The following is a 27,361-nucleotide window of genomic DNA, read 5'->3' on the forward strand; positions in this document are numbered from 1 at the left end:
TACTATTCTGCATTGCTGCTTATGTGGTTTACTTGCCATGGCTGAACAGCTCAGCTTCTAAGGTTAATTTTGAAGGTTTCTCTGGATTGTACACAACTATGTTTGCAGCAAAAATGCTGAAACACTGTTGTTTGTTGCAGAAAAAATGCTGAAGGATAGAGACAAATAAACCTTCATTCCCTTTTTATCTCAGTTGCAGTTCATTATAAGGTCTTTTCAGAAAAGGAGCTGTGCTGCAGAGGGTCACTAGAGAAGGACTTCCAGATGAATCCTTTCATGTGCTGAAGAATAGCAGACTTTCCTAATGCCTGGTGATCACTAAGGCTCTTGAGCCAAAAACTTACTGGGCTGTTCTTCACCAGTGGTCTTAAATATTTACACAGTGTTCCTGAGGTAGGATTGGTCAAAATTTATATGAGGACAAGTGAACCACAGATCCCCATTAATGCAAAGTTACCAGGTCTGCAGAATCTGAAATCTGCAAGATTGCAAGCTCATGGCTGCATTGGAAGTTTGCCTGGCAAACTGTGTCCCTGCTGTGCATGGCATGGAGGGGTTCTCCTTGGCGCCTGTGGGATGGTTGCTTCAGCCCATGCCCATTTTCTCCTTGGGAAGGGAGGAAGGGAGCTGTCACCACACCTGTGCAAAGAAGTGCTCAAAGATTTCCAGACTAAATGCAATGAGTATCCTGGATTTGCTTGGTTTCAAAAATTATTTGACTAGCTATTAGCAGTTTACTATTTGTTTAGAGATGGTAAAAAAGGCAAATATTAGATTTTGGGGAGGAGAGGAAAGGGAGACCATGTTTTATTTACCAACTTTCCATCTATGTTAGAATTGGAGCAGCTCTGTTTGAGGAATCTATACCTTTTTTGTTTTCTTCAGTTGTGGTGCAATAAATAAGTATAAAACTTTAAAAATACAAGAATTCATGGGATATAGCTCTGTAGCATTTGGAAAGAAGTTGCTGTTGTGTTGATCCAATCTTCTCTCTCAAACACCATAACAGATGACAGTCTGGTTCAAGAAGCCACCAAAGGAGCTTGTTAAGATAACCAGAAACCCTATAAATTTTCCTGATAATGTAAGCTGCTGGAGCTGAATTTAAGTGCCTAGTTATACTGTATCCAGTGAAATTGGAGCCATGAGAAATCTGCTTGGAAAAAACAGCTTTCAGTATTCTGTTTATGATATTTGGAGTTTTCTCAAAGTCAATGGTCATATTAAGCATCCTATGCTGAACCTCTCCTGATGCTTAAAGAAGGATGTCTCAGTTCATTTGTTCCTAGTTTAGTGTTTAATTTTGTGTTATTTCATTTCAAAGTGCAGCACTTTAAAGGAACTATGCCTGTAACATGTCAAATGGGTCCAGCTTGTAGCAAAGACTGGAGCGACTCATATTAAAACTTCAAGCTGAGGAGCAAATATTTTAGCTTTTATCCTTGTGATAAATCTGTGTTTATAAACATCAGACAATTCATAATTTCCACAAACATCCTCCATGAACAGTATTAGTATTCAAAACTTTTAGGCTTCTGAGTCAGGTGTGTTCCTAGTGCTACAAAGTCGTTTGTCTCCTGCAAACACTCATGATCCTGAAGAACTTCGCAAATTTATGAAAAACACACTTTAGAATTGTACCTAAGAAAGAATCAGAGAGTTGAACCATGTGCTACCATCTGCTATTATTAAGATAATGGTTTAAAGCTCTTTCTACCTGAAGATCATAGACTCAAACTGCTTTTGGGTAAAGGGGATCTGCCTGAACCACTTAGCAACCTACCAGTAGTGCCAGCAGAAAAGCTAAATTCAAAACTGGTGATCATGACATCAGTGAGAGATGAAAGCATGTGAGGTCTTTCTAAATCAGAGCTCAGGTGCATTCAAAGGAGACGGGTTGAATGGTTGTATCCAGTTTGGTCTTGCCATTTCTATGTCAGCATTTTAGTATTAGTATTTGAATCTATTATGGTGTCTTTTAACTAAATATTTAGTGTCATAAGCTCGCTTACTGTGTCCTTTTAATCACTGCAATATTTGAAGAGAAAATATTTTTAAAATTGTGCAATTAGATTTCATTGTTAGAAAAATTGTTCATAACATGCTCTACTGATAAATGCTTAAATATTAGGTGTTATATTGAGAGAATTCCAAGTGCTTCTTGTGAAGGGACAAGCACCTCAGGTCACCTTTGGGAGGTGGAGAAATTCTGATTCATATAGCTTGGATTCAAGAAAACTTTAAGGAATCAAAACCTCATGATGTAAAAATATTAGAAAAAACCCATATCAGAATATTGGAATTGACTCTAAAGCATCAAATTCATTAAAGCTGCCTGGGGTCACTAAATCAGAGGTTCACATTAAGTATCTGTTGTATCATAGATGTGCCTTATTGCATACGGGTATTAATTTGATTTATATTTGTCCATCTTTACATGCAGAAATAGTATTGAACAATGAAAGAAATGCAATTTTTAGCCCTCCTTCCATGCACCTCTCACCTTCCCAGTCACTGCCTCCTTCTTTCCTTTCCTGCCACTCTGCGCCCACCCCCCATCCGACATGGTGGGCACTGGGGCTTTCACAAGTGTTCACTCATGGCCATCCCAGTTTTTTTTATTGGTCAATAAAGCAAAACGAGAAATACATAATGTTGTCTGATTTAGCTCCAGCTGAGGCTGATTCAATGCAGATGGGGTTCATTGTGTTAGCAGTTACTGTTACTGTTACTTAGCAGGCTGAATTTTAAAGAGGAGCCTTTTTTTGTCTAGGTTCCAGATTTGGCTGCGCAGCTGCCTTCTGAATCCAGGGGAATGCATAGAGCTGACGTGGCAGTCGTGTCCCAGGCAGCGTGATTAGCAATGCAGGCTGTAATAGATGGACACGTCACGGGACTCGGGCACAGGAACCCTGATTTTGGTGACTGAACCCATGACTGATGAGGTCGAATCTACCACCACTCATCAGTGGGCAGGTGTAAAATGAGACGGAGGACAGGTAGCAATTAGCTGTGATGTGTCAGGGGCTGACCTGGAAAGGTTTCTGGTGCTTTCGTTAGGACTGACACTTACACAAACTATTTCCTTCACATGTTTCAGAGACAAGTAATTACCTGAAAATAAATTAAAATTACTGAAAACTTTAGCTCATTTAACACAGGATAAAGAAAGCTACTTCTCAGCACTATCCCTGCCCTTTGTTCCTCCCTGAAGGAAAATGAGGTTGCAGATTTTCAGTCTCGTTTAGGTCAGAAAATCTCTAAAAAAGCGATCTTTTACAGACGGTTCTTTGCTTTTGCCGATAGATGGGGCTGTCCTTCAAGGTGATGGCTTAGTATCTTTTTTTTTTTCCCCTTTTTTTCTATCTTTACCCTCCTCTCGGTCTCTCTTTACCCTCCTCCCTCCCCCCTCTCTTTATTTTTTTCCCTGCTATTTGCTGATTTGCATTAGGTACCACAGAGTGAGCCTCAGAACAGGAAGCTGAGAACGAAGCAGAGAGGATACTGCAGAGGTCTTTTTTTTTTTTTCCCCCACTTCTCGATGAGAATGCAGCAATGTGTAAATACCTTGTAATCTTTTGGAACTGAGAATCTAAACAGCTTTATTTGCATTTCAAGCATTTCATCATCACTATCTCTTGGTGGGTTTTTTTATTTTTGGTTTTTTTTCACAATGCATTTGAAATTCCAGTTTTATCAGGTAAGCCAGGAGGGTGTTAAATCCTAGACCTTAGTGCATTTATGTGAGCAGTCAGCATTGATTCCCCCACTTCCCAACCTTCCTTTCCTTTTTTCCTTTTTCCTTTTTTTTTTTTTTTTTCAGAATGCTTGCTTTATAGATATTCTTAAGCATATAATTAAGGAGAATTTTTTTGGTTTTGCTTTAAAAATTTTTTGCAAGCTGCAGTCAGTTCTTTTTGGCATCTCAGCATTTTGTTACAAGCTGTGTTTCAGTGGCCTTATATTTTGGGGTGTTTCCAGCTTGTTGGGGGTGATTTTGTTTAAATTATTATTAAATATTTTCCCCTTAACTTTTTAGAAGATAACAGAGGTCATGCTGTTCCTTCTCATGGAAGATATATTAAAGTCTAAATCAAGCGCTGCAGGATTGTACAGTTTTCCTTCCCATAGAGAAGCTCTGCTTAAAGGCTAAGTGCTTTACACAAATGTTTTACCAAAGGAAGAAAGGCATTCTTCTCTTTTGTCTCTCTCTCCCTGTGCCCTTAGTCTTTCTAATCAGGTGCATTGCTAGGAGCTCTTACTTTCATTTAGATACTGACCAGGACTGGTTGTAATGCTGTAGATATGGCTCGGTTCATAATCTGAACCGTCTTGCTTTTTCAAACAGCACAAGAAATTTGCCAGGTGGACTTCAAGCTCTTTCAGCGTCTTTTCTCAAATGGATTTCTTCTCTGCTGCTTGTCTGAGGTATGTGCTTAAAAGAATCCCACTGTACTAATTTACCTGGGATTGGGCTGTTTGTTCAGCCCCACTTTGAGAAAGCTATTGTTAGTCACTCAGCAGTATTTGAAATGGATTGGTGTTTTCTGTTGCTAGTGAAAACCCCTTCAATTGTAATTTTTCCAGAAATGCTTTTTTTGTGGTTATGGTGTCAGACTCCTGAGCTGTATTGGCTGATGTTATTGTTACATTTTTGTACTGCAACTATCTTGTTTATTGTGTTTTTCATGCCTGACCAATGTCTTAATGTCAAGTACAAAAGAAAAAAGCCTGTTCTAAAAATTGCTCTGAAATCTAATGCAAAACATTAACAGGATGATTGCTGTCAAGACTGACACCCTGATAGTTTATTCTGTTGAGCCTGGTTTGTGTGATCTTGAATATTTGCTGAAGTATTTAGACACAGGGAAGCAAGTTAGAGGCGAATAGCTTTGCACTGGTTGTCCTCAGTTTGCCAGAAAGTTTTCATTATTTTGGAGGAAGTATCAAGCGGAGTGGGACAGGGAATTAAGGGAATTAAGAGCTTGCGTAAGGCATAGTCTAATCAGAACAATTCTAGTGAAATTCTAGGAAAACAACAGCAATTTGCATACAATCTGGTACCAGAAATAAAGAATTTTAAAAGTCTGACTATGATGACTTACAGAAAAATTATACAGATAAATGTAGATCAAGAAAACATATATCCTATCCACTGTTTGAAACAATACTTTATATAGGGGCAAGGGTAGCTTATTATTGATCACTGAAATCTTTGTTGAATTTATATTAAAACCTAAACTTGCTTTGAAGTTTCAGAAGTTGTAAATGTCAGCAGCTGAGAAGCTAAAAGCAATTATAGATTATTTTATTCTTGAAACGAAGATGGCCTTGAGCTAGAAAACCTTCACAATGTTTATGAATATGACTTCTCAATGCACTACCCCTATGCCAAGCAGTTTAAAGCACAGCTGGTTGTTGACTTTTAAGGATGGCAGTGCTGCTGCTATCCATATTGCACTGCATCCTTCCAGCATGTGTATTCTACTTCCAGAGTTTTTTGCATTCATGACAGAACAAAACATATTTAAGGGGCAAACCCACAAGGCTTAGCACTGAATTTTGTCCCTTAAATAATATTTTACAAACCCCTCTCTATCATTTTTGGCTGCCTGAAGTTGAAGAACTGAGATTAACTAAGTGTGAGACTTCTCCTGCCCTTGGCTAAGAGAAATAGTCTATTAATAATCAGGAGAAGTGGTTGCTTTGCAAATTCTTTTGAAAAGAGGCAGAAATCTTGATGTTAGTTTTCTGTGTGCATTTAGAACTGTGATAATTTTATGGATTAATGTTATTTCCTTCATTTTATTCATTTTCTGAACTCCAGTCCAAGCTCATCTGTGGGAAAGCATATTGGGTCTTTTGGGCTAAATATTGTGAAGAGATTTGTGGATTGTTTTCCAGTAACGGAAACATATTCTGTCTTCTTTTTCTCCATTGATAACAGCTTATGTAGGTGGGAGGCAGTGGGAGTCCTCAAGAGTACAGGTATTGGACCTGTAGACTTTCTGTTGATGCCAAAATGACTACAGCAGAAGAAAAACCAAATTAAAGATTGAACAATATTTATTCACACTTCCAAACTGAGACAACCAGTGTTATGGAGACTGTATGACATACTAGAGAAGGAATACCATTAGGCTTTTTTTAGCATAATGCTTTAGAGCACTTACGAGATCACATTGCTACGAGAGAAAAAGAAATTCTAAAGCTGAAATATTCTAAAATGTGGGGGAAAAAAGAACCTTTGAGTAAATTTGAACCATTAAAATCTACAGCTGATGTTTCTGACTGAGCACGATATTGTAGGGAGGTAGGGAATATCATGCAAGTTCTCCAGATGTTTTTTCCCAAAGCTCAATAGTTCTGGTATGTTACTCCTATTTTTCTAGCTGTGGGTTTATTCTTTGTAGATTTCTATCCATAAAACCACATAGAAATTGGATGGAAACAACTTAAAATTTGGTATGAGTGAAGTAATTATTTAAATGATAAATGTGGGCATAGAAATCATCACCCTTTCCATACAGAGTTAGTCCAACTTCTGTAAAATACACTGATCTCTTTTTACTCAGTATTAGTAATATTTGTTGAAAGAATCACTGTGATGTCTTACTGAATACATGGGTGTTCAGTATTTTCAGGCTTGCTGTCCTTTACTGATTATTGTGTCATTACTTCTGTCTCTTCCATTTTCACCTGTGGGTGGTGGTTCCAGGTCCCCTTTCATGTTCTTCTGAAATTCTGTTTAGCTCTGAAAAAAGTAATTTATTTTATTTTGCACTTGTTAAAAAAAAATCTGGGTAAAAATATTCCCTGCCATGTTAAATATCACTTTAAAATCCACAATTCTGATTTAGCCACCCTGTTATTTTGTGTTGTGATTTATCAGCCCCAGAGCTTGCTCTCTCTCCTTCGTCTTTCTGCTATGAAATTCTCATTATGTTGCATTTTCAGAACCCAGGTTTCCATTGTGTTGTCTCAGCAGTATCTAGTGGATCTCTAAACATCTTTCCAGTGCTCTATTTTAAAGTGTTTCCATCTTTCTTTTTATTAATTTCCTCTTTTTTCCACAAGTCTCTGAGAAAAGAGCAAAACCCCTATATTTTTAGTCTCAGAAACATCCACCTCAGTTTGAGCTTCCAAGCTCTATCCCTTCTAATTCCCTCTATCTTTGTAATTTATATCAGTACCTTGAAACATGCAGACCTATCTTCTTCATCTTTCTCTTACTCCTTCAAGAGATTCTTTGATTTCCTTCTAGCACTGGCTTTTTAAAATTGCTTCATAACACATATCAAAAAACTGATGATCACCTCCTGGTAAAACAAAGCAAAACCAAACAAAAGCTCAAATCCTGTCAAGGTCAGAAATAAAAATTTAGGAATAAATGCAGAGGCTTGTGTGACTCAATTATTTAGTAACTCTATTTAATAAAAGCATTGTTCAAAGAATTCAAATCTAAGTAGCAACTACAGTGGTGTTACCAAATGTTGTTTGCTGCAGAGTGAGAGCCTTCATTATTTTTTAATGACTCTAATTGTTTAACCTCTTTGTTTAAAATTATTGTTGAATTTATTTGTTAAGAGGAAATCATGATGGAGATATTTCTGTATGCAAATTATAGGTTCTCCTCTTAGGAGTGTCTCAGCAGGGCTCTTTATGTAGCTTTGCAGGCTCACTGGAGTAAGTCCACACATGAAAATGGAAGTGGAGCGGCTGGTGGATCATTAGAAGCTGAATGCTGAAGATGATTTTTGTTCTCTATGTCTATAGTGGGTGGGACAGGAAATGAAGATTGAAGAAATGGACTCACTCAGATAAGATATGAGGACAAACATTTTACTAGAGAGGATAGTGAAGAGCTGCAATAGAATGTCAGGAGAATCTGTGAAATTTGTCCTGAAGATCTCTAGGAAGAGGTTAGATGAAATATCCCTTGGGAAATAGGTATAGCAGTCTTGCCTTGGGCAGCAAGATGAACTAGGTGGCCTCTGATTTTTTTTTCCAACCCCATTTATCTGTGAGTCTACAAAAAGAAGTAGATATCTGAGGTATAACAGACAGTGTACAATAAATTACATAGGGTCCCAAATAGACCTACTAAAAACTATCTTCACTAGGATTGCCTAACAGTACATAAATTTCCCCTGAAAATATTTTTCCTCTGGTATATACACTCTGCAACGCTTCAAATATATCTAGAAAGAGCAGAAAACAGGTCCTAAAAAGTTACTTTATTTCTTAGTGTTTCTTTTAGATTACACAGTCTTTACTGGTGAACCATAGCAAGTGTGTGAATGTAAGGGGTAGAAAAAGAGTATTTGCAAATCTGATCAAATTTCCATACTGTCAGGAGAATGTATACATTTAATTTAAAATATTTTTAAATTGATAGTTTTTCTTTATAGAAAGAATGAGGACACTTCAAAATCTGATTAAAGAAAGCGAGTGTACCAGAGCCATTTCAAAGTTCTATTTTTAATGTATTTTTCACAGCTGAGAAACCCAGTCTGATACATTTATTTTCTAAAATGATACCTAAATAATGCCATATGTATATATCACTTGAAATGTGTGGTGGTGGATAGAGACAGAGAACTACTCAGAACTCAATACTGGCTACATTGACAATGCTTAATTGAAAATGAAGTTATGCAACAGTTTAATTTTTTTCATTAAACATTAACTATGTGATCCAAGTGTAATCTAGAAACCTTGCATCTGGGTATTTTTGCCTTCAGTTCAATTTATTTTCACTTTACACACACTGGGGGGATAAACCAGAAAGGATGACCCTTTATTATGTTTTCATGACTTGGTATTGTCTCAAAACAAAATACATTCCAAATCAACTACTCTGAATCAATGACACATTTTATCTGAAACAAAAATTTTTTACTCCAAGAAAAATTATCTATGTATTAAAATGTATTTTTTTATTACTCATTTTGGCTCAGTCTAAGACCAGGACTAACTGGCATTGGGATACCCTGTGTCTGCAAGGGTCTTGTGTTTACCAGCCCAGTGGCTGTTTGCACCCTGTCATCAGCTGATGGGAGCTGACTCTTGGGGCGTGTTCCCAAACTCCTTGGGAAACTGCTAACCAAAATGAGAGCTAATTGCACCAGGATCAGCTCTTTTAGCAAGACAGGGGATTCTGTCCCCACATGCAGGAGTATTTCTTATCACTAATTGATCTACTGGCTTCTAAGCTACAGAGTAAACAAAATAAATATTGTCCATACAAATATATACGAAGAAAAATGCATATGGTTACCTAAGAAGAGATAATTAAATTTTATTGAGCAGATTTTCTTTAGATTATGCTTTTAGAATAAGCTTAATAAATCCACAAACTGCTATAACATGTTAATTGAGTAGATGCAAAATGTTGCAACTTCTGAATTAACAATTACAAAGGAAGCAGCACAATACTGTTTAGGAACAGTTTACAGCAGGAAAAAAACCTGAAACGTATGCCTTCTTTTTCTTCCACAAAACTCAGTGTTATGGAGGGCCACACCTTCAGAGAGATTAATACTAATTTTAAAAAGTTAATTGTAGCATAGAAGATTGTTAATAAATACTTACAGGAAATTCAAAACCAATTTAGAAAGCATCTTGCTAAATGAGATGCCAAACTGGACTTAATTGAAACAAAAAATTGTTTTATTTCTTTTTAGTAGTTCTGAATATCTACATGGACATGAATCATTAAATTTCGTTACTATTTGAAGGCGGATTAAACTGATTTTTTTTAATGAGTGATGGGTAAGATATATATATATAGGGTCGGAGAAAAGAAACATATGGAATATAATTAAAATATGCTGAAAAATAGTACTGTTTCTGGAACTGGGGAGTTATAGAAAACTATCTTTACTAGGCACACCTGGATTAAGAAATTTTGCCAGATGTTATTTCAGAATGTTGCTGTCTGTTTTTTGATGGCAAATACAAAATTGCCTGCAACATTTTATAGAAGCAAAATTTCCACCCACCTGAGCTACATAGCTGAGAAAATTTTGCAAAATGTCTTTATTCTAATGCAATAGCTGATCTCCAGAGGTGCTTTCCCTCCTCAGCCTTTATGAGCCTGTAATACAAAAGCACATCCTAAGAGTGAAGGGTGGAGGTTGTCACCAGCCTGTTCATTTCTAATAAGGAACAGCTATGCACCAAGGACAAAAAATGAGAATATAAATATGAATTTAAAGTTTGTAAAGTCTGTATTAAAGATCTAAAATTAGAAGCCTATTTCTTTTAATAGAAATGTAAATTAGAAAATTTGGAAATGCTAATGTAGGTGTAGTGTTACATCACAAGGTATGAGGAATGTGCCTGCTCTGAATTGTCATATTTCATGGGTGGGACATAAAGCAGACAGAAGTTTTCAGCTTTACTGATATGCATGTGCAATGAGACTAGGAAAATAAACCTTAATTACTATGAGTACCTTTTAAATAGAATTCCAATTGAAGATTAATTTCATTCAAACAATATTTTGAGGTTTTTATTTTGAAATCATTTTTTGGAACTGTTCTCTTACAACACTAGTAGCAGTGGTGCTACCACTTTGTTTCACACACAAACTTCAGTCCGGCCTACAAGGAACCTTTGTCCCCCGTGCTCTGCTAACAACATCTGCCAAGGGTATCGCTGCAGTGAGCTGAGAATGAGCAGCAGCTTAGAAGGGCACACACATTCTGTGGGGAGTTTTTAAAAAACTGATAAATGTTACATGTACTGCCAATCCCAAGGATTCTCATAGTTTATGGGAATTCTAGGCCTGCAGCCTGGTAAGAGGCATTCCCCCCTCTTTCAGGCAGTGCAGCTGGTAGTTTTGCTGCAGGTTATGTGCTGTCCAGCTGCTGCACAGCCTGGCTGAGAGTCTGTCACTTGTGGGCGTTGACCTCAGACTTGCCCTCTGCTTTCCCCTCAAGCAGGTTTCTGTACATCTGTGAAGTCTAAGTTCAGACTACTACTGAACCAGCACTAAATAATCTTTAATGGTTCTGCTGGGAGAAACAAAAATGCTTACTGTCCGAGAGTAGAGAATGACAAATTATGAGACGTGCTAGCAAGAGAAAACAAACCAGCTGATACAGTACCCCTTATGTCTGCATGCCTAATTCCTAGACAATATCTAACGATGAGTTTTGGGGAAGAGAAAAAAAAAGGTTGAGGAAATATGAATTAATCCATTTTTAAAAATGCAGGGGAGAAGGGAACATCAAATTTTCCTTTAAAAGCTATTTCTTTGTTCTAAAACAATCTGTCTTCAGGACATTAAACTCTGTTTAACTTTCTAATAGTGTTTTATTCAAAATTTCTCTCCCTTTTTCTTTGACTGCCTTACACATAGTATTGCTCTGCATGTCTCAGCAGCAACATTTATTTCTCAGGGTTGTATGCTTTGCAGAATTCTGAAATGCAGGAAACTGGTCTGTTTTGGGAATAGTTTTTTTCTCCTGTGATGAAAGTAAGATTGACTGTGAGATAAGGCTAAAGTTTCATACTATACATCTAAGCTAATATATTTAAGTCTATATTTTGGTGCTGAAGCAAAAAAATACCATGTCTCCATACAGAGTGACAAGAATTTTATATTGACTGTTGTGTGAATTCTTGATTACTTAGCACTTTGGAAAAGACCGGCTTATGCCTTTAGCTGTCTGTTCAGATAAGTTTCAGACAGGAAATATGAGCCATTTTCTCTCTTTCATGTGAGAAAAGATTGTGAAGATGGCTAAATAATGGCTGAGGGTAGTGCAACTGTGATTAGCAGTATTCTGAAGTGAAGTTCACAAAGTAAGCTGTCTTTCTTTCTCTTTGGTGGTCTGCAGGTCTGTGTTTCTCTGTGTAATGCTTCTAATTCAAGTTGGTTTTGCTGAAGCAGTAATTGTTAATAGCTCTGGGGGATTAAAACAGGACAGATTTCACGTTTTTTGAGACATTCATGTGTCATCCCTGTTAAAATACCATAATGCAGTGTTGTACGGTGTCTTTTACTTCTGGAAGTTTCAGAAAGTTTGTTATTAAAAACCTTCTGCTTTCTGGCTCTGTCAGGCTCAATTCTGAACACGTTCCTTCATATTGCTCGCCTGAAGTACACACTCTTGAATTCTAACACTTCTTAACAGCCACATCCTTACCTGCAAATTACTCTATTTTGATTTGTGGCCAGCATAATGGGTTCCCTTGGTATGGTGTATGGGTACTTTTGGATGTCTGTAGTAGGCAGGAGTTCAGACGTGGAATGTGGGATCCCAATCTGTATGGGCTATTCAAACACAGAGAGAGAGGGAATTGCTGCTCTAACCATGATACAACCTAAGCATAAGGAAAAATGCTCAGATGTCAGAGAGGGAAAGAAGACCTTCAAGGTGATGAAGTAGTTTTGGGATCTGAGCAGCCAAATGAAGAGTTTTGGAAGGTATCTTGAAAAAGAAGACATTAAGAGAAGCATAAGCCTAATGAGGGATCTTTGCGGGTGTTTGTGTCTCCTAAATGTGACTGGGAATCTTCAAAATTACCATGTTGATGTAAATTGTAAATTGAATATTTAAACAACAGAGTTAACATCTAAAAAATGAAATTCGAGATAATGAAGAAAGGCTGCAAAGAGCCTCTGAAAGGCAATCAGTCATCTGCTTTCTGAAAATTTATACAGGAGGATGATATAGCCCAAGCAACTAGCTAGAAAATAATTCTGAATAAGGACAGGGGGTTTTTGGTAAGGGCAAAGAAAGTTTCTTGTTTCTTTGTAAGAATGATGGAAAACAGACCTTAGATATGTATGGCAGCAGGGGGAGTAGTGTATGATTTAAACATAGTTTGGCTCCAAAACTTAGACAAGGACATTTGACACATGTAAGAGTCTGATTCATTATGACTGCTAGTAGCACAGACTCCACTAACCTCAGCAGCCCTTAGGCTTGGTTGCCTTTCATGTGCTGAGCTGCTGTGTTAAGCATTCATAGTCTGGAATGAATCACTCCATCTAGAAATTGAAGACATTTACACCAGCAATGGCAGCGGAAGGAAGTCTGAAATAATTAAAACTTGGGTCAATTGGACTACATACAGGATAACTAGGATGATTCTGAAAGGAGTTTGGAGACTAAAATAGCTACAACCATCCATTCTTCCTGTTTTCAGCACGGTTCATGTGGTTTGGACAGCTTTGATGCTATTCTGAAAAGGTAAACTTCACAGGTGTGGAAACCAGTTTACCTGCAGTGTGAACATGGCTGTCTGCTGTTCAGGGCAAAAACCCAAAAGTAACGCAAGAGGGAGTTTGCTAGTAAAGCTCAGATATCTGCAAGTTTGAAGATTTGAAAGCATACTGTCTCCCAAGTCCAGAAGAACTGCCTGTAAAAGGCATTACAGGCAGGTTCATGTTGCCTCAAGAGCAGCTTGTGACAGAATACAGTTTTGGCTGCACACTGTTAAATACAGTACAGATGTAACCTGAGAAAAATAGGTAGCAAAACAGAATCTTAATGTTTCATATTGCTGCTGATAAATCTATGTGCTCATGTTTCAAAACAAACATCTTAAGATTTGATGATGTAATATATTGCACTCTTTCATTGAGATCCTTTCTTCTTATGGGACACAGTCACTAAGGGGATAGGCTTTTAAAGGTACCTAATCACAGTCTTAGGCTTTGGCCACCTGTTATGCATCAAACCATGGTGTTCTCACTGAAAAAATGCCTTTTGCTCTGCACTCTTACCTGGCTTTAACTGTGTTTTTCAGTGGTAACAATTTTTATCTTGACCATATTGGTGTTTGGAATATTTTAGATACATGCACCTCTTCCTACTTGCTGGCTTGCTACAAGCTTCTGTGGTCAACATGTAGTTCACCCCAGAATTCCCTCATCACTGGGCCACAGCAAACCTAACATCACAACCACATACCTGCAAACCCAGCCATGATGCCATCAAGCCCCAAACACTCCCAAAGCACTCAGCTTCCAGCAAGCCTGGCTGCCTGGGAAGGCTCAAACTGGCTGGAGGGAGGGAGCTTGCATCTCACTCCCTAGGACCCACTTAAGGACAATGTTAAGATCATGTCCCCCCTGGGTTTGCCAGAAAGACAAAAAGATTTCATGGAGGAAAAATGTCCAAGCAAGTAAAGTAAGAGAGGAAGGGAGAACAAAAATTTTCATGACATTTTCATACCTCCTAATGACGTTTTCAATAGAGAAAACAAGGAATTTTAAGAGTAAGAAATATGGAAATCTACATAAACAGGTGTAACAAACCAGCTCCTACTCAAAATTGCTAAGTACTGAAAATTATTCTGTATTTGTACTTTTCATAGGCTTTTTCTTCAAAGTCAAATTAAAATCTGCTTGATGTCATTTCCACCCATGATATTAAGTCCCCAATTTGTCCTTGACTCAGGATGAATGAAACACGAATATTGTTACGCTTTTTAACTGGGCATGTTTCCCTCAGACTTAAATGTCCTTCAATTCCTTAGAGCCATGACCCTACAAATTGCATTGATCTCTTCTCAGACAGTGTTCACTGTTGACATACTAAAGACTTGTTTTTCATAACTGGATATTCTTTTCTTTATGTAGTACTCTTCCATTGTTGTGCCCTTGCTCAAGTGCATTGAGAAATGGTTTTTAAAATAGGAAGTTTCCTACTTTAGCTTCTCACTGAAATCTTGTTTATACAAATGCCCCTAGATTGTGCACACAATGCCTGCAGAAACATTATCAGCTCTCAGAGTGTGGTAGGAAATGGTGCCCTGTCTTCAAATGCATTGATCAGACAAGAAGTGTGACATGCTGAGGAATGTCTCTCCTCATTTTTTTCAGCTGGGTGTATTGTAAATCAATACCTGACACTGGGAGGTTGAGTGGCTGAAGCTTTCTCTTACCTAGTAGGGCTAGAACTTGCTTTCACACTGGTCTGCTATTAGTGGAGTAAAGAGTTATGGGACAACAATTACTTATTTATAATTCATCTTTAAACAATTTAAGGTACTGCCCTGGACAACCGATGCCAAAATACCAGAAGGCATTGCAACTCACTGTTATAAACTAAAAATTATTAATTAGAAAAAGCATTCCAAAACACTTTAATCTCTAATACAACATTAAAAATGGTAATTTAGAGCAGCAATGAACATTTTCAATTACAAATGCAAGAGTATTTTCAATTAATGAAAAGACAAAAGTGTGGGTTTGCATGAAAATAGCTGAAAGTAGTTTAATCACCAACCACAAATCCTACAAAATGGGAAAACTGGTATTTTTCAATCAGAAAAGTTGAGGCTGAAAGAGATATTATTTGCTGTTTGTGACATCTGACATTATTTTCTGTGGTCTTCAGTTTACCATGTTGATTCTCCTATTAGAGTTCTCATCATATAGGTGGAGCCACATGAACTGATTCACATTATACAGACCTTGTAATATATCAGTTTAAATTCAAGGTGGAATGCAAGATAGAAGACTTTATTAATACTTTATTGCTTCATTAGCTTTGTTACTGCAGTTTAAGTGTACATTTGATGTGCACTAAGTGATATTTATAAGAAGTACAGATCTCAAACCTCTTTCTTTTTTTTATGTTTCTGTACCTATATTTGAGAAAGGCTTCTTTGCAAAATAATCACTATATGTGCACTAAAATTCCATGTTTAACCACATGTCTTAATACTAAATTTGATAAAGTAAATGTTGCCTGCTTTTAGCAGATTATTTGATCTTCAGAAAACTACCAGACAGTGGCTGAGGATTTGAATGACTGAATGTTTTGCTTCAAAATTTGTTATCATTTATGCTCTTTATAAGTATATAGCAATATTTCAGAAATTTCTAATTAATAGTTTTCAATTTTTAAATAACACGTGGTGTCTGGTGATATTATCTTAGTTTTACATTTTGTCTGTTTTCTCAGTACACTTTATAGCATTAAGTTCATTCATTTTCAAGTGTTCTGGGCTGCTAAACATTTGAAATCTCTGCACATATTGTATTCTTATTTATTTTAAAGAAGCACATTCCTTTAATTGTTCCTCTTGACCAATCATAGCATTAAAAAACTTCCCAAAGTTCCAATACCGCTAGATTTCTTAGTCTATAATTTTATTGCTCTTGGTTTTTGACTGGATTATTTATTATGTCTTTACATTCCCATCAAAAATCAACATCCTGAACATTTACTGTAGTGTTAGAACATAAAATATTAAATGACTGGAAACTCACCAGCACCTCAAAAGACAAAAAAACCTTGAAATTTTTGCTTTTAAGTAAAAGTCAATGTGGCTAACAGTCTTCACTCAATGGCTTTCAAACTACTGCTTCTGCAGAAATACTAATTCCCAGGCCCTGCCTTTCTTTGCAAATCTGAAGCTTTTTCCAATAAGGTGTTGCTCAAAGGATGGGGCAGAGGCAGCAGATGCTGCTGCTGCTTGTAGTTAAACCCTTAATAGCAAGAACAATTTTGTTTTGTCTAAGAATTTTCAAGATTGTTTTCCCCTTTAGGCAACTGAAAATACTGAGTGCCGTGTAGGGGCTTTTTAGATCTTAAAACAAGCTAAATACCTAAAATTCAGTAGAGTAAATGAACTCTGTAACTATACTACCTCTAGGGCTCAAGGTGCCAGGGCTTGAGCGCTGTCATGTCTCTAGACCACATCATGTATAGACGTGCCTGGACACAAGACTGGGACATCGTGGCCTCATGAGTGTGCACTGAATGAAAACTTTCCAAAATTACATTGGATCATTGTTGTTAATTCAAAGTTTGTTGAAAATCAGTTCAAACCTAATCAAGATATAGGTGAGAGTTATTTACATGTTTATTTTTGACCAGGTCTGTGTTTTGGAAGACTTTTCTTTACAGCAGTGATGTGACTGTTCTTAATTTTATTTTTATTTTGAGAACTATATGTATATATAAAATAGTTTTTGAAGTTAAATAAAATTTAAGTTGCAAGTATCTGCAAGAACAGATACTAATTGTGCTACTGTAAAGCGAAATTGCCAATCTGGAAATAAGCCATTTCTCACATATTATTAGGTAATTGTTAGGTTCAAAGCAGCTTGCTAAGAAACAGCAGAATCCTCTTGCTGTTGGTAAAAATGGTTGCTCGTTTGTGTGTTCAGAATCACAAAATTGCAGAGGGACATGAGGGAAGAACTGCAGATGAGTTGCCTTAGCAGGATCAGAAGAGGCCAGTGACCAAGGCGCAGTGCCTTGCCCACATAAACAGAAATGCAAATGTCACGTGTTTACAGACTTGTGTTACATTCTATGTGGCATTAGCATATAGCGTATGAATTAATTTGGAAAACACTTGATTCACATGTAGCCCATGTATTTGCTGCATCTTGTAAAACCTGAGACAGGCTGAGGGCTGCAGAAAGGGACTGAGGCCATAGAACTATCCCAAAGTCATGCAGTGGCAATAGCTCTTCCTAGGCTGCAGAGCTCGTTTGTGCTTCAAGCATCTCCCATTCCTTGAGCACTCTTTTCTTTCAAAGATGATCTGTGAGCTGGATCCCCCCCCTTTGCGTGCTGCACTGCAGTGACTTAGCAGATGATACCCAGCTCCCAGCACACAGTGGTGGGGCTGCTGCTGCCTGCTCTCTGCACCATGCACAAGCATGTCCTGGGGCATGCCATGAGTGCACTGTGTGTAAAAGCAAGGGGATAAAGTTTCAAAAGATCTACTTTTCATATGGTGTCTGGACTTCCTGTGTGGTATAAAAAGTACAAGTTTCTACAATTTGGGGCGTTTATGGCTTCTTAACGGCCCCATAATTGTGCATGAAAAGCAGAAACTCTTCTGGTTTCCTTAATTATGATTGAAATTTTTTTTCCCCTGTTATCTTGTGTGTTAAACATGTTCCTGTTGTTCCTGCATCTGCTTCCTTGACCCAGGAAAACCTCAAGAATGAAATCTCTGCTCACTAAAATTGTTAGGAAGTAAATAATTTTGTCATTATGTCTTTCAGGCTTCGGACCTTTCCACTGACCATATGAGATAGCAAGTACCTGAATGCTGTTAATGGGGTCAGGCAACCCACTAATAATTTGAGTATGGCAATGTCTTTGGGTTTATTAGCTCTGCAAATCTGGCATCATTCCAGGGTATGGAGCAATCTGTTTTCCATCAACTTTTATTTCTTTCCCAAGAGTAGCAATATGCCAAGACCAGAACTTAAATCTTGTCTAAATTCAATTTTACCTTAATGTAAAATGAATCAGTAGCATTATGTAATGTACACTGCATAGCCTACATGGCTTTGTTTTTTTTTTTTTAACTGAAGAAAGGTGCTATTATGTTTGCTAAGGTAAATAGAAACAGATGTTTAAGAAACAGATGTTTAAGAAAATTAAACTTGAGTAAGTAAGGCAGATTGCCAGTAGAAGGGGTCAGTGCTCTAATCAAATGAAAGAGAGCAAAAAGATTGCTTCTCTGTACTGCAGTCATTTGCTGCACAAGATATGCTGCAGGAATAGAGTAAGCAGAGAATCCATTCAGCTTGGTAGCAGTCCAGTAGTTCTAAGCTATTAAATGCATTTGCTCAGATGGAGTACTAATGCAGCTGCATTGTGACTTTTCCCATTAAAATATTTTCTTTCGTTCTATGAAACTGCATAACTATTTTGTTTTTTTCAGCCTTCTAAAATAGAGAAGACTTGCTTGCAGTTAATGGAATTAGACTAGCAAAGCAGTAAGCCAAAGCCATTTCTTTTAAATCTAAAGCAAAGCCTAGTACCTATGTTTTGGTTTAGAGATACATTAGTTGTATTTAAAAATATACTGAGAATAGCAATTTCAACAATGCATACATATATAACTAATAGAGATGGATAATATACTGTGTCTACATCATACAGTTTTCTGTATTACAGATTTCCTCTAAACAAGATACAAGGACAGGACTGAAAATCTAGATGTTAATGGGAGAAAAGGTTGCAGTAAACAGTTAGCTCACAGGGAGCATCCTGATTTTACCAGCATGGTGGTTTAGCTGGCTAATTATCTTGCTGGGGAAGGCTGGCTTATTTTATTTTGTTTTATTTTTCAAAATTTACACTTGCATTTTCTTCCTGAGTTAAAGAAATTAGTTGTGAGTGAACACTAGAAGTAAACTTTCTTTTCCCATAGTTAGTGCTACATTTTTTCTTCTCAGCTAAAATACCTCTGGTGATTTTTCAACTGACTTTTCTCAAGTGAATTTACTAGGTATAATAGAGAAAGAGCTCTAGGAACAGGGATCAGAAGCCATGATTGCCTTCCCAAATGAAATCTTACCTTTAAGATGCTAAGCTCATATTTTCTTACACACTTTCTTTCTATCCCGTTAATCTTGATTTCATTCCTGCACAGTGATGGTGGAGCATTGCAAAGAGAGATCAGATGGTCTGTTTGCTGGGGCCATGTAAGAGTTTTGCTGACTGATGGAAAATGTGGCTTTGAAGTTCCTGGAGCTGATGAGGGAATTTAACATAAGTATTTTATGCAATGAAATGTAAGCTAAGCCATCACACAGCAGTGTGGATATCAGAGACACGAGCTGCATTTTCTATCCCTGTCTGTTCTGCTCTCTGGCTGTTGGGCAGCCCAAAGTGAACACTAAACTGCCTTCCTGAATCACACAGCTACCCCATGGCAGTTTGCAGCTCTGTGGCAAATTAAATAGTCATCCTCTCCCCTCATCACTCCCCTTCAGTGACTCTTTCTGTGTGTCAAGTTAAGTAATGGAAATATCCAGCTGCAAAGCATAGACTTTCACTTAAACTGGCATATAGTGTTTGATTGCTTCCAATAGTTCAGATAATTTATTTATAGCTCAGTGCATATCTGTGTACCCTATTCCAATATCTGCAGTATTAATGTACCTACCCTTTATTTAAAATTAATATGCATTAAGTAAAATGCAGTTATCCAAGTCTAAGTAATGTAATGCAAGCAAGTCCTTGTGCCAGATCTGCAATATCCATGCTGAGAGGGAACATCAAGAAGATGGTAAAGAAAGATATGGGAGAATCCTATTATCAGTCTGGTAATATACATGTTTCCCTTATAAAGCTGTCCATGAGAATTAAATTTAATTTTATATGTGAGCTACAGGGAGTCATAAAAAGTTGTATAGTTCCAATATTCCAATCCAATTTCTGCCCTTCTGCCAAGCCTGTTGCTTTGGATATCCTACCTACCTTAGCTACCTGCAGTAACCCCATAATTGAGACAGGACTGACACAGGCTTGGTTCTGAGGCTGCGCATACAAAACTGTAGTGGCTTCCCACAACTTTCTTCCTCTTCTCCCACAGATCCACACTTTGAGGAAGGTAAATTATATTTATTCTGTATGCTGAGGACAAGAATCATAATGACTCATTGATAAATTAAAAGTAATGAGAAACTGTGCCAATAAATGATGTGGATTATTATAACAGAGATCTGGACTCTGTGAGTTTACATGTGGATTCATTAATTTATCTTTATTTTGCAGCAGCTAAATTTTAATTCATGTCTGTTGTACCAGAAGGTCAAACATCAAAGCATGTTTCAGTTTCATATTTGAGTGTATGGATAATATAAATTCACTTGCTAAAGTTTAGGTATTTGCAGCACTGTAGTTCTACATGTATGCTAAGTTCCTCCTGACCAAATTCTCCAGAAACTCTTGTTGTGAAGGTATGAAGGACATGAAAGCTGACAGTAAACTAGATGCTTATCAGGTTAGGAAATAATCTTCAAGTTTGTCTCTTTTTCAGAAAGTTATGTATGGTCTAATTGACTCCTTCAAGGAGCAGTGTGTAACTGATTTGAAATCATTGTTTGGCAAGGCACCATCTCTTCATCTATTTCCAGTATGTCCCTTTACTTTGCCTAGAAAAATTATTTTGATGAAATTTGAAGACTATAAAAATAGGCAGATGCTCTATGGATATTTGATAGTTATTCTCAAAGCATGTATAGATCTACAGTGACACAACTTGTGACTTATTCTGCTTGTGGTCTGCAGATGGTCTGATCCCTGCACGCTGAGTGCGCTCTGCAGTTATCTGTCTTACAACAATTTATACTACAAAGTATATGTGAATATATTTTGCCTGGGAAATATCAGAAGAAACAATGATTCTTTTCTCAGATGTTCTGAGTACCTTATTTTCCAAAATTTGAAGTGTTGTGCACTACTCATAAGAAGGTCACTCAAACAGACATGGAAATGTAGAAGGGAAAAATCTCATTCCCTCCAGGAGGGTAGGAAAGAACTCAGTAAGAAATTAATATTTTGTGTATTCTTATATTCCTTCTTATGTTGAATTGCTAGTGCAATGCTAAAGAAAAAAAAAAAGAAGCCCATTTGGATCAAGTAAACAATCTGTTATTATAATCCCAGTTATTCAATTAATATTTAATAAATCACTTGGTGGAAATCAGAAGGATATCAGTTGATTAATTGGCCTGGTATCAATTTTTATCCATCCCCATCACAGATAAGTGAGAATAAATTCATTGACTATAGTAAAGGAAATACAAACCTATTAGGTAAGCACTGCGATATGAGAGATGAAAGTGATTTGGGGTTAAGACTGAAGTGAATTCTGTATGTATTTAGTATTGACTTTTAAATTTCATAGAAGATTTCTATTTGCAATTCTGAAGACTTACAATCATTTAAATGTATGAAGAAGGGAAAATGTATCTGGAATATCATCCTCTAATCTGTTAAGTAGAGGATAAAAAGTAGGTAATCTTCCTAAAGCTTCCTGGAAGATTTTAAGTACAGCCTACTTAGATTTAGTTACATCTAAAGGTGTAGCTATCCAGCTCCATGTACATTTGACAGACCAGAGAACATTCCAGGATTAATTATAGAAAAATAACATGGAGTTCCTTTCTATATAAAGAAATACAGGCATTATTAAAAGCGCACACCATTTGCTGGTTTTAAACTCAGTATATAAACACAGTAGCTGAATCAAATGTTTTTGCAACTTAACTAATGGCTGCGAAGCATCTTGTTTCTGTGCACCTGCAGACCAGTCCTGAGGTAATCCTTGTCCTGCATGCCAGGGGGAACATTCACTGACCTAAAGGGTGATCCTGACACAGCACCCTACAGTTTCAGATCTGATCTTTGCTGACTGTTCCCTGGCCATCCATTTCCTTCCAACACATGAGACTGCCCTTGCTACTGTCCAGCACGTCCCTCCCAAAGTGCCAGGACTTGTTTGGCTTGGTGTGCCCTCGCTGGCTACTGTGGCAGGGAACACTGAGTGCTGTTTGCTGGGGTGGTTTTGGACAATGAATGAAGGTTTCAAAGGAAAAATGGCAAAGGGGAAAGCCACCCTCCTGAGTCTCACGAGGAGGAGGAGGAGAGGGAAAGGCAGACATATCTATGTAGACTCATTTGTCAATGCCCATGGGGAATGGAGGAGAGGAGAGGGAGAAGGAGAGGTCTTCGTCCTTTCTTTTGCCGAGTAGGTTGAGCAGAGAAGATGTCTTGGCTGTCTGTCTTGAGTCTCTGTATCTACCTGAAGCCCACAGAGCAAGTAGGATCCACCTACAGCTGTGTCCCCCACAACATTTGGATAACAGCCTAGTAGGAGATCTGTCTTCCAAACTGTGGTGCCACTCACGGGGATCAGTTTGAGATCTGAAAACTCAGTGGTGTGGCTGATAGTTTTTTCTTCTTCTTTCCCAGTATCCACAAGGTGTGGTTGAACATTAAGAAACAATGTCAGAGTGTACAAACAGTGAGTTTATAACTTCAATAGTTAAGTGACTGAAGTGTCAATTCACAGAAGTAAACAGAACCATGAAATAGGGAGCTGAGGACTGTCTAGAGCATACTCTCTATGTGGAGACAGGCAAGATTTTGAATCCCTTTTGGCTGAGGTACGTTTTCTTATATCTTCCCCCCTCCACCAATGGAGAGAGATCAGGATTATTCATTTTCCCTTGGAAAGAAGGGGAGCTGTACAGAACTGGTTCTGGCATGAGTGTCTACTTTGCATGGGTGAATACTTTGTGTTTGGTGCGAGATCAGCTCACTTTAATTTTTTTACAGTGAGAAACTTGAGACCTTGTTTCTTTAGAAATCATTCCTTCAGTTGTGGATGATGATTTATACACCTGTGTGAAATATGGGGGATTTAACTTTTTTTAGGAATCAAGATATTTGTGTTTGTGGAGACCATAAGCACTTTGACCCCTCTTTTTTGTTTTATACACTGTATTTGAGTACTCAGTACAATATATATGATTAAGATGTTGTGCTCACCCTGGCACTACTGATCTAGAGAATTTATGGTTTATTACTTAATGTAATTTGGTGACCTTCCTCTTTATTTCCCAGCTGTATTTTTCTTTCTTCTCCCTTTGTCATCTAATTACTTATTCTCCTTATTGACCTTTACTTAGTAGAAAGTTAGCCCTATCTGTATTTGCTTACCTTTTTGCTCCTTTCCCAGTAATCTGTTCTTCCACCTATGTTTTATTTTTCTTTATTTTCATCATGTCATTTTTATATTGCTAATCCTCCAGAGTTCCCATTTTTTTTATTTTTTGCGTTCTTCATTTTCTCCCTTAATTCTTCATTAATTTACAATCTCCTCTTGAGCCATTCTTTTTCTCTATTCTTTTCATATTTTCCAGCATCTTTCTACAATTCTTGGGGTTGTTTGTCACCTTTTAATTTGTTTTCATGTGTTTTCCCCCAACCATCTCTTGTATTCTTACTTCTCTTTCATTCCATATCTCTAGCTTATTTCAGTGACTACTGACCTGCCTTGACCCTCGAGTCTCCTGAAAGGCTGACTGATCATTTCATAAGGATCTCTGCAATGGGAGGAGACTGCATTTATCTCTTTACATTCAGACATGAGGGATATATGCACCATTGTGAGCCCAAATATATATTTCACCTGTCTGTCTGGTGTCATTAGAAATTTATTTCAGCAGCATGGAAGGTGCCAGATTTGTAGTGTTAACAGGACTTCTTTTTTTCTTCTTTTTTTTTTTCCTTCCCAACAGGTTTGTTTTTGCAGTTGCAATATATAAATAAATATACTAGAATATTTCCAGAATTTTCCAGTTACAGCAATTGAATAAAGAACCAGACACACAGTAACAGCTAAACTGAACTAATACTAGGCAATTGCTCTTCTTCTTATCTAGAATAACTCCCCATACAAAAACTTGGAATCACTGCTTTAATATTTCATAATATATGGACCTGATTTTTTTTAAATAGAAATTCTGATTTTACAGTGCTTGTTTTCTGATACGTTTGCTGATCTCAGTGAAATTTTCTGTTAGCTCTCTTGAACTGTTCTATTTATAGTTACCAATGTAATCCTGATTGATTCCAGAGGAATGTGATTGTAATAGAAGTAGAGTTATGAGGAAAGAATGTATTTAATTATTCTTAAACATCATACTTTTCCTTCTTTGGAGTAAAAGACTATCATAGTCCTGAAGTTGAGAAATTTTTACAGTTTCAATAACTAGTGTAAAAACACAACTAGTTTTTACAAATACCAAATTACCAGCTAAACTGCTTACTTTGTCTTTTCATAACTTTCAAATTGCGTATTTTAACAATTCAACATACCACAAACAATAGCATTTAAAAACAACTGCTACATCTTTCTTACTTGGTGATTTCAGCTTGTTTATTTGACTTTTATTTTCTGCTTTCTTTTAGTATTTTCCTATGCAGAAGAATAAATGGTAATTAAAATGTGCAGGATGAAAAGATGGAGCAGTCAGTGCTTGTACCACCAGGACCAGACAGCTTCCAATACTTCACTAGAGAGTCTCTTGCAGCTATTGAACAGCGCATTGCTGCAGAAAAAGCTAAGAATCCTAAACAAGATCGTAAAGACGATGATGAAAATGGGCCAAAACCAAACAGTGATTTGGAGGCAGGAAAAACACTCCCCTTTATATATGGCGACATACCTCCAGGAATGGTGTCTGAGCCCTTGGAAGACATGGACCCATATTACATCAATAAAAAAGTGAGTCTAATACCAATCCTGTTCATATGCCAGTGTTTGGAGTGTGTTATCATGCTCATTTCATTTTCTTGGAGTGGATCATATAGTTTGTTACTTCAGTATGTTAATTTGCAGCCAGAATCCATCTGCCTTAATGGTTACCAATTTTCACCCTTTTAATTTACCTCAAAATTTATTTCTTTGATACAACTGACTTTATATCAAAGGCACACTTATATCAAAGCTGAAGCATAGTATGTGGTCTTTGATTATAAGCAATATGTAATACAAAGATGAGGATACATAATACATAGATACTTTGTGAACTTTTAAAAAGTGAGCACACATTCATACTGAGTACACCAAAATTCTCTAAGGTTATTCAGATTTAAAACTGACAGCATGAGCCGATGCATAGAACCTTTTGTTCACAGAAATCTGCTTTGATAGCAAATGCTTAGGAAATTTATGGGATCGATAGGGAAACAAACAGATAAGCAGGAAATATAACAAAAAAAAAAAGTGTAAAAATGATTTTAAAGTTTTTAGTAGAACTGGCCTTGGAGAGGCCTGAAATCCTTTAATTACTGGGTTCTATGATTGTAAAAACTGTCAATATTAAGACAGGAGCTATTTTGATTTTCACAAACTACTGTGTTCTAAGTGTCTCAGCTTGCTAAATTTCATGTGATTTATGAGTCCTATTTTGACAAGAGAGAAAATACTGTGTGAAAGAACAATATTTTTATCTCTATTATCTGGTGCCTCTGAAAGAGCCTTTATCTGCCATTCATAGCATATGAAGATTTATCTTTAAATCACAGTTCTACTTTTACAAAGATAAAAGATGTGTTTCTATAAAAGCAGGCCTTGTAGATTTCTGTACTAATTGTGTCTGTTCATGATACAGTATTCCATACAATTTTATCCCTACCTGCCCACAACTCATCCTGGACCTTTATAGCCAAATCAATCTGTCCTATGTGTCTGGCAGTGAAAACAGATCAATGATATATGCCTCTTGAGCCCTTAGGACTGGAAGACCCTTTCAGTCCCTTCACAAATGGAGCTGAAAACTTACTACATCACCCAGGTCTGGTGGTAGAGTTGCAAGAAATGGAGAGAAACCAACTGAAAATATTCAGTCAAGTTTCTGTACAACTTGAAAGGAAGAATCTTTTTATTTGCACACCAGATATGTATGGTCCAAACACACACCCTCTGGGATTCTCTTCTTTCTGCTGAAGTCCACATATCCTCTCTATGTACGTGCTTTAATCTTCTACAGGACAGAAATAGAAACAGCTCTGTCAGTCCAAGACAAGGCAAAAAATTTCTCAAATGCTATGATTCTCTCTGTTTTTTCTTCCATCAGTAAGAGGAAAATAGATGCTCCTAACAGAAAATCAATACCTATTTCAATTTTTCACCTGCAGTTTTACTTCAAAATATCTAATTTCTAGATTTTATTATCTAGCTGCATGTGAACTCTGGAAATAGTTATGTCTTGTTTCACTTGTGTTTTGAAAATATTGGAAGCAGTTGATGAAATTCTCAGAAGGAGAAATAGTTTGAGAAAAGCTTGAAGCAGAAGGGAACATCTCTAAGAAGACACATAGGAATCTTAATGCTGAATGTACGTATCTCTGAAATGTTTAACATTTCAGCTTTACCTCTCTCTGAATTCCACCTTGTAAAGCCAAGAGGTCCATCAGCACACCCTCTCCAATGTAATAGTCTGACAATTGCTGCACAATCATTTGAGATTTTATGTTTCTCCCTGGTGAAACATCTATCTGAAATGTCATGGGTCTAATGAAAAACACCGGAATGAAGGAAAATACTTATTTGCAAGAAGGGTTTAGGACAAGTGTATGGAAATACCAGATGCCACTGTTTCTTCAAACCTCTATTAAGATCTCTGCATAAACTATAGCTGATTTACTGGCAGAAACGATGAGAAAGTTTGGCTTCTAAACTTTCAAATAGGGAATAGAAATGGTTGCTCACAGCACTGGTCACTGTGTTTATTTGTAAAAGCTGTATAGGAGTTTTAGGAATTTTCTTTTTGCAAGTTGGGTCATGAATGAAGTCATCCATTATTTGCCTTATATGCAAGTATTGCATCTCTCTTGTTGGTTTTATTTTTTTTCCTATTTTTTTTTGTAGCAAGATTGATCAAGCTCAGTGTATGTTTCATGTGGTGAATGTTTAAATGTCATCTAGAGTGTTTCATATTCCATCCTTGGGACTGCTTTTTCTAAGCAAAACATTCGTGCATGCCATGATTTGATAAAGTTTAATAGAGAATAAGAAAGGAATAAATACATATGTTAAGCTGGTTTGAGAGCCATAA

At 37.0% G+C, this 27,361-nt stretch overlaps 1 protein-coding gene across 1 annotated transcript in view; it reads left to right on the top strand.

The window, feature by feature from the left end:
• The window catches only part of LOC103616593 (sodium channel protein type 1 subunit alpha), a 93,859-nt gene that overhangs the window by 3,631 nt on the left and 62,867 nt on the right, over nucleotides 1–27,361 (top strand). The window contains 2 exon segments of the mRNA XM_017735643.1: nucleotides 4,349–4,428; nucleotides 24,711–25,026. Coding sequence (XP_017591132.1) covers nucleotides 24,763–25,026 — 264 coding nt within the window. The 5' untranslated portion in view covers nucleotides 4,349–4,428; nucleotides 24,711–24,762.

This window comes from Corvus brachyrhynchos, unplaced genomic scaffold (assembly GCF_000691975.1).
Source record: "Corvus brachyrhynchos isolate BGI_N302 unplaced genomic scaffold, ASM69197v1 scaffold255, whole genome shotgun sequence".
Lineage (NCBI taxonomy): Eukaryota > Metazoa > Chordata > Aves > Passeriformes > Corvidae > Corvus > Corvus brachyrhynchos.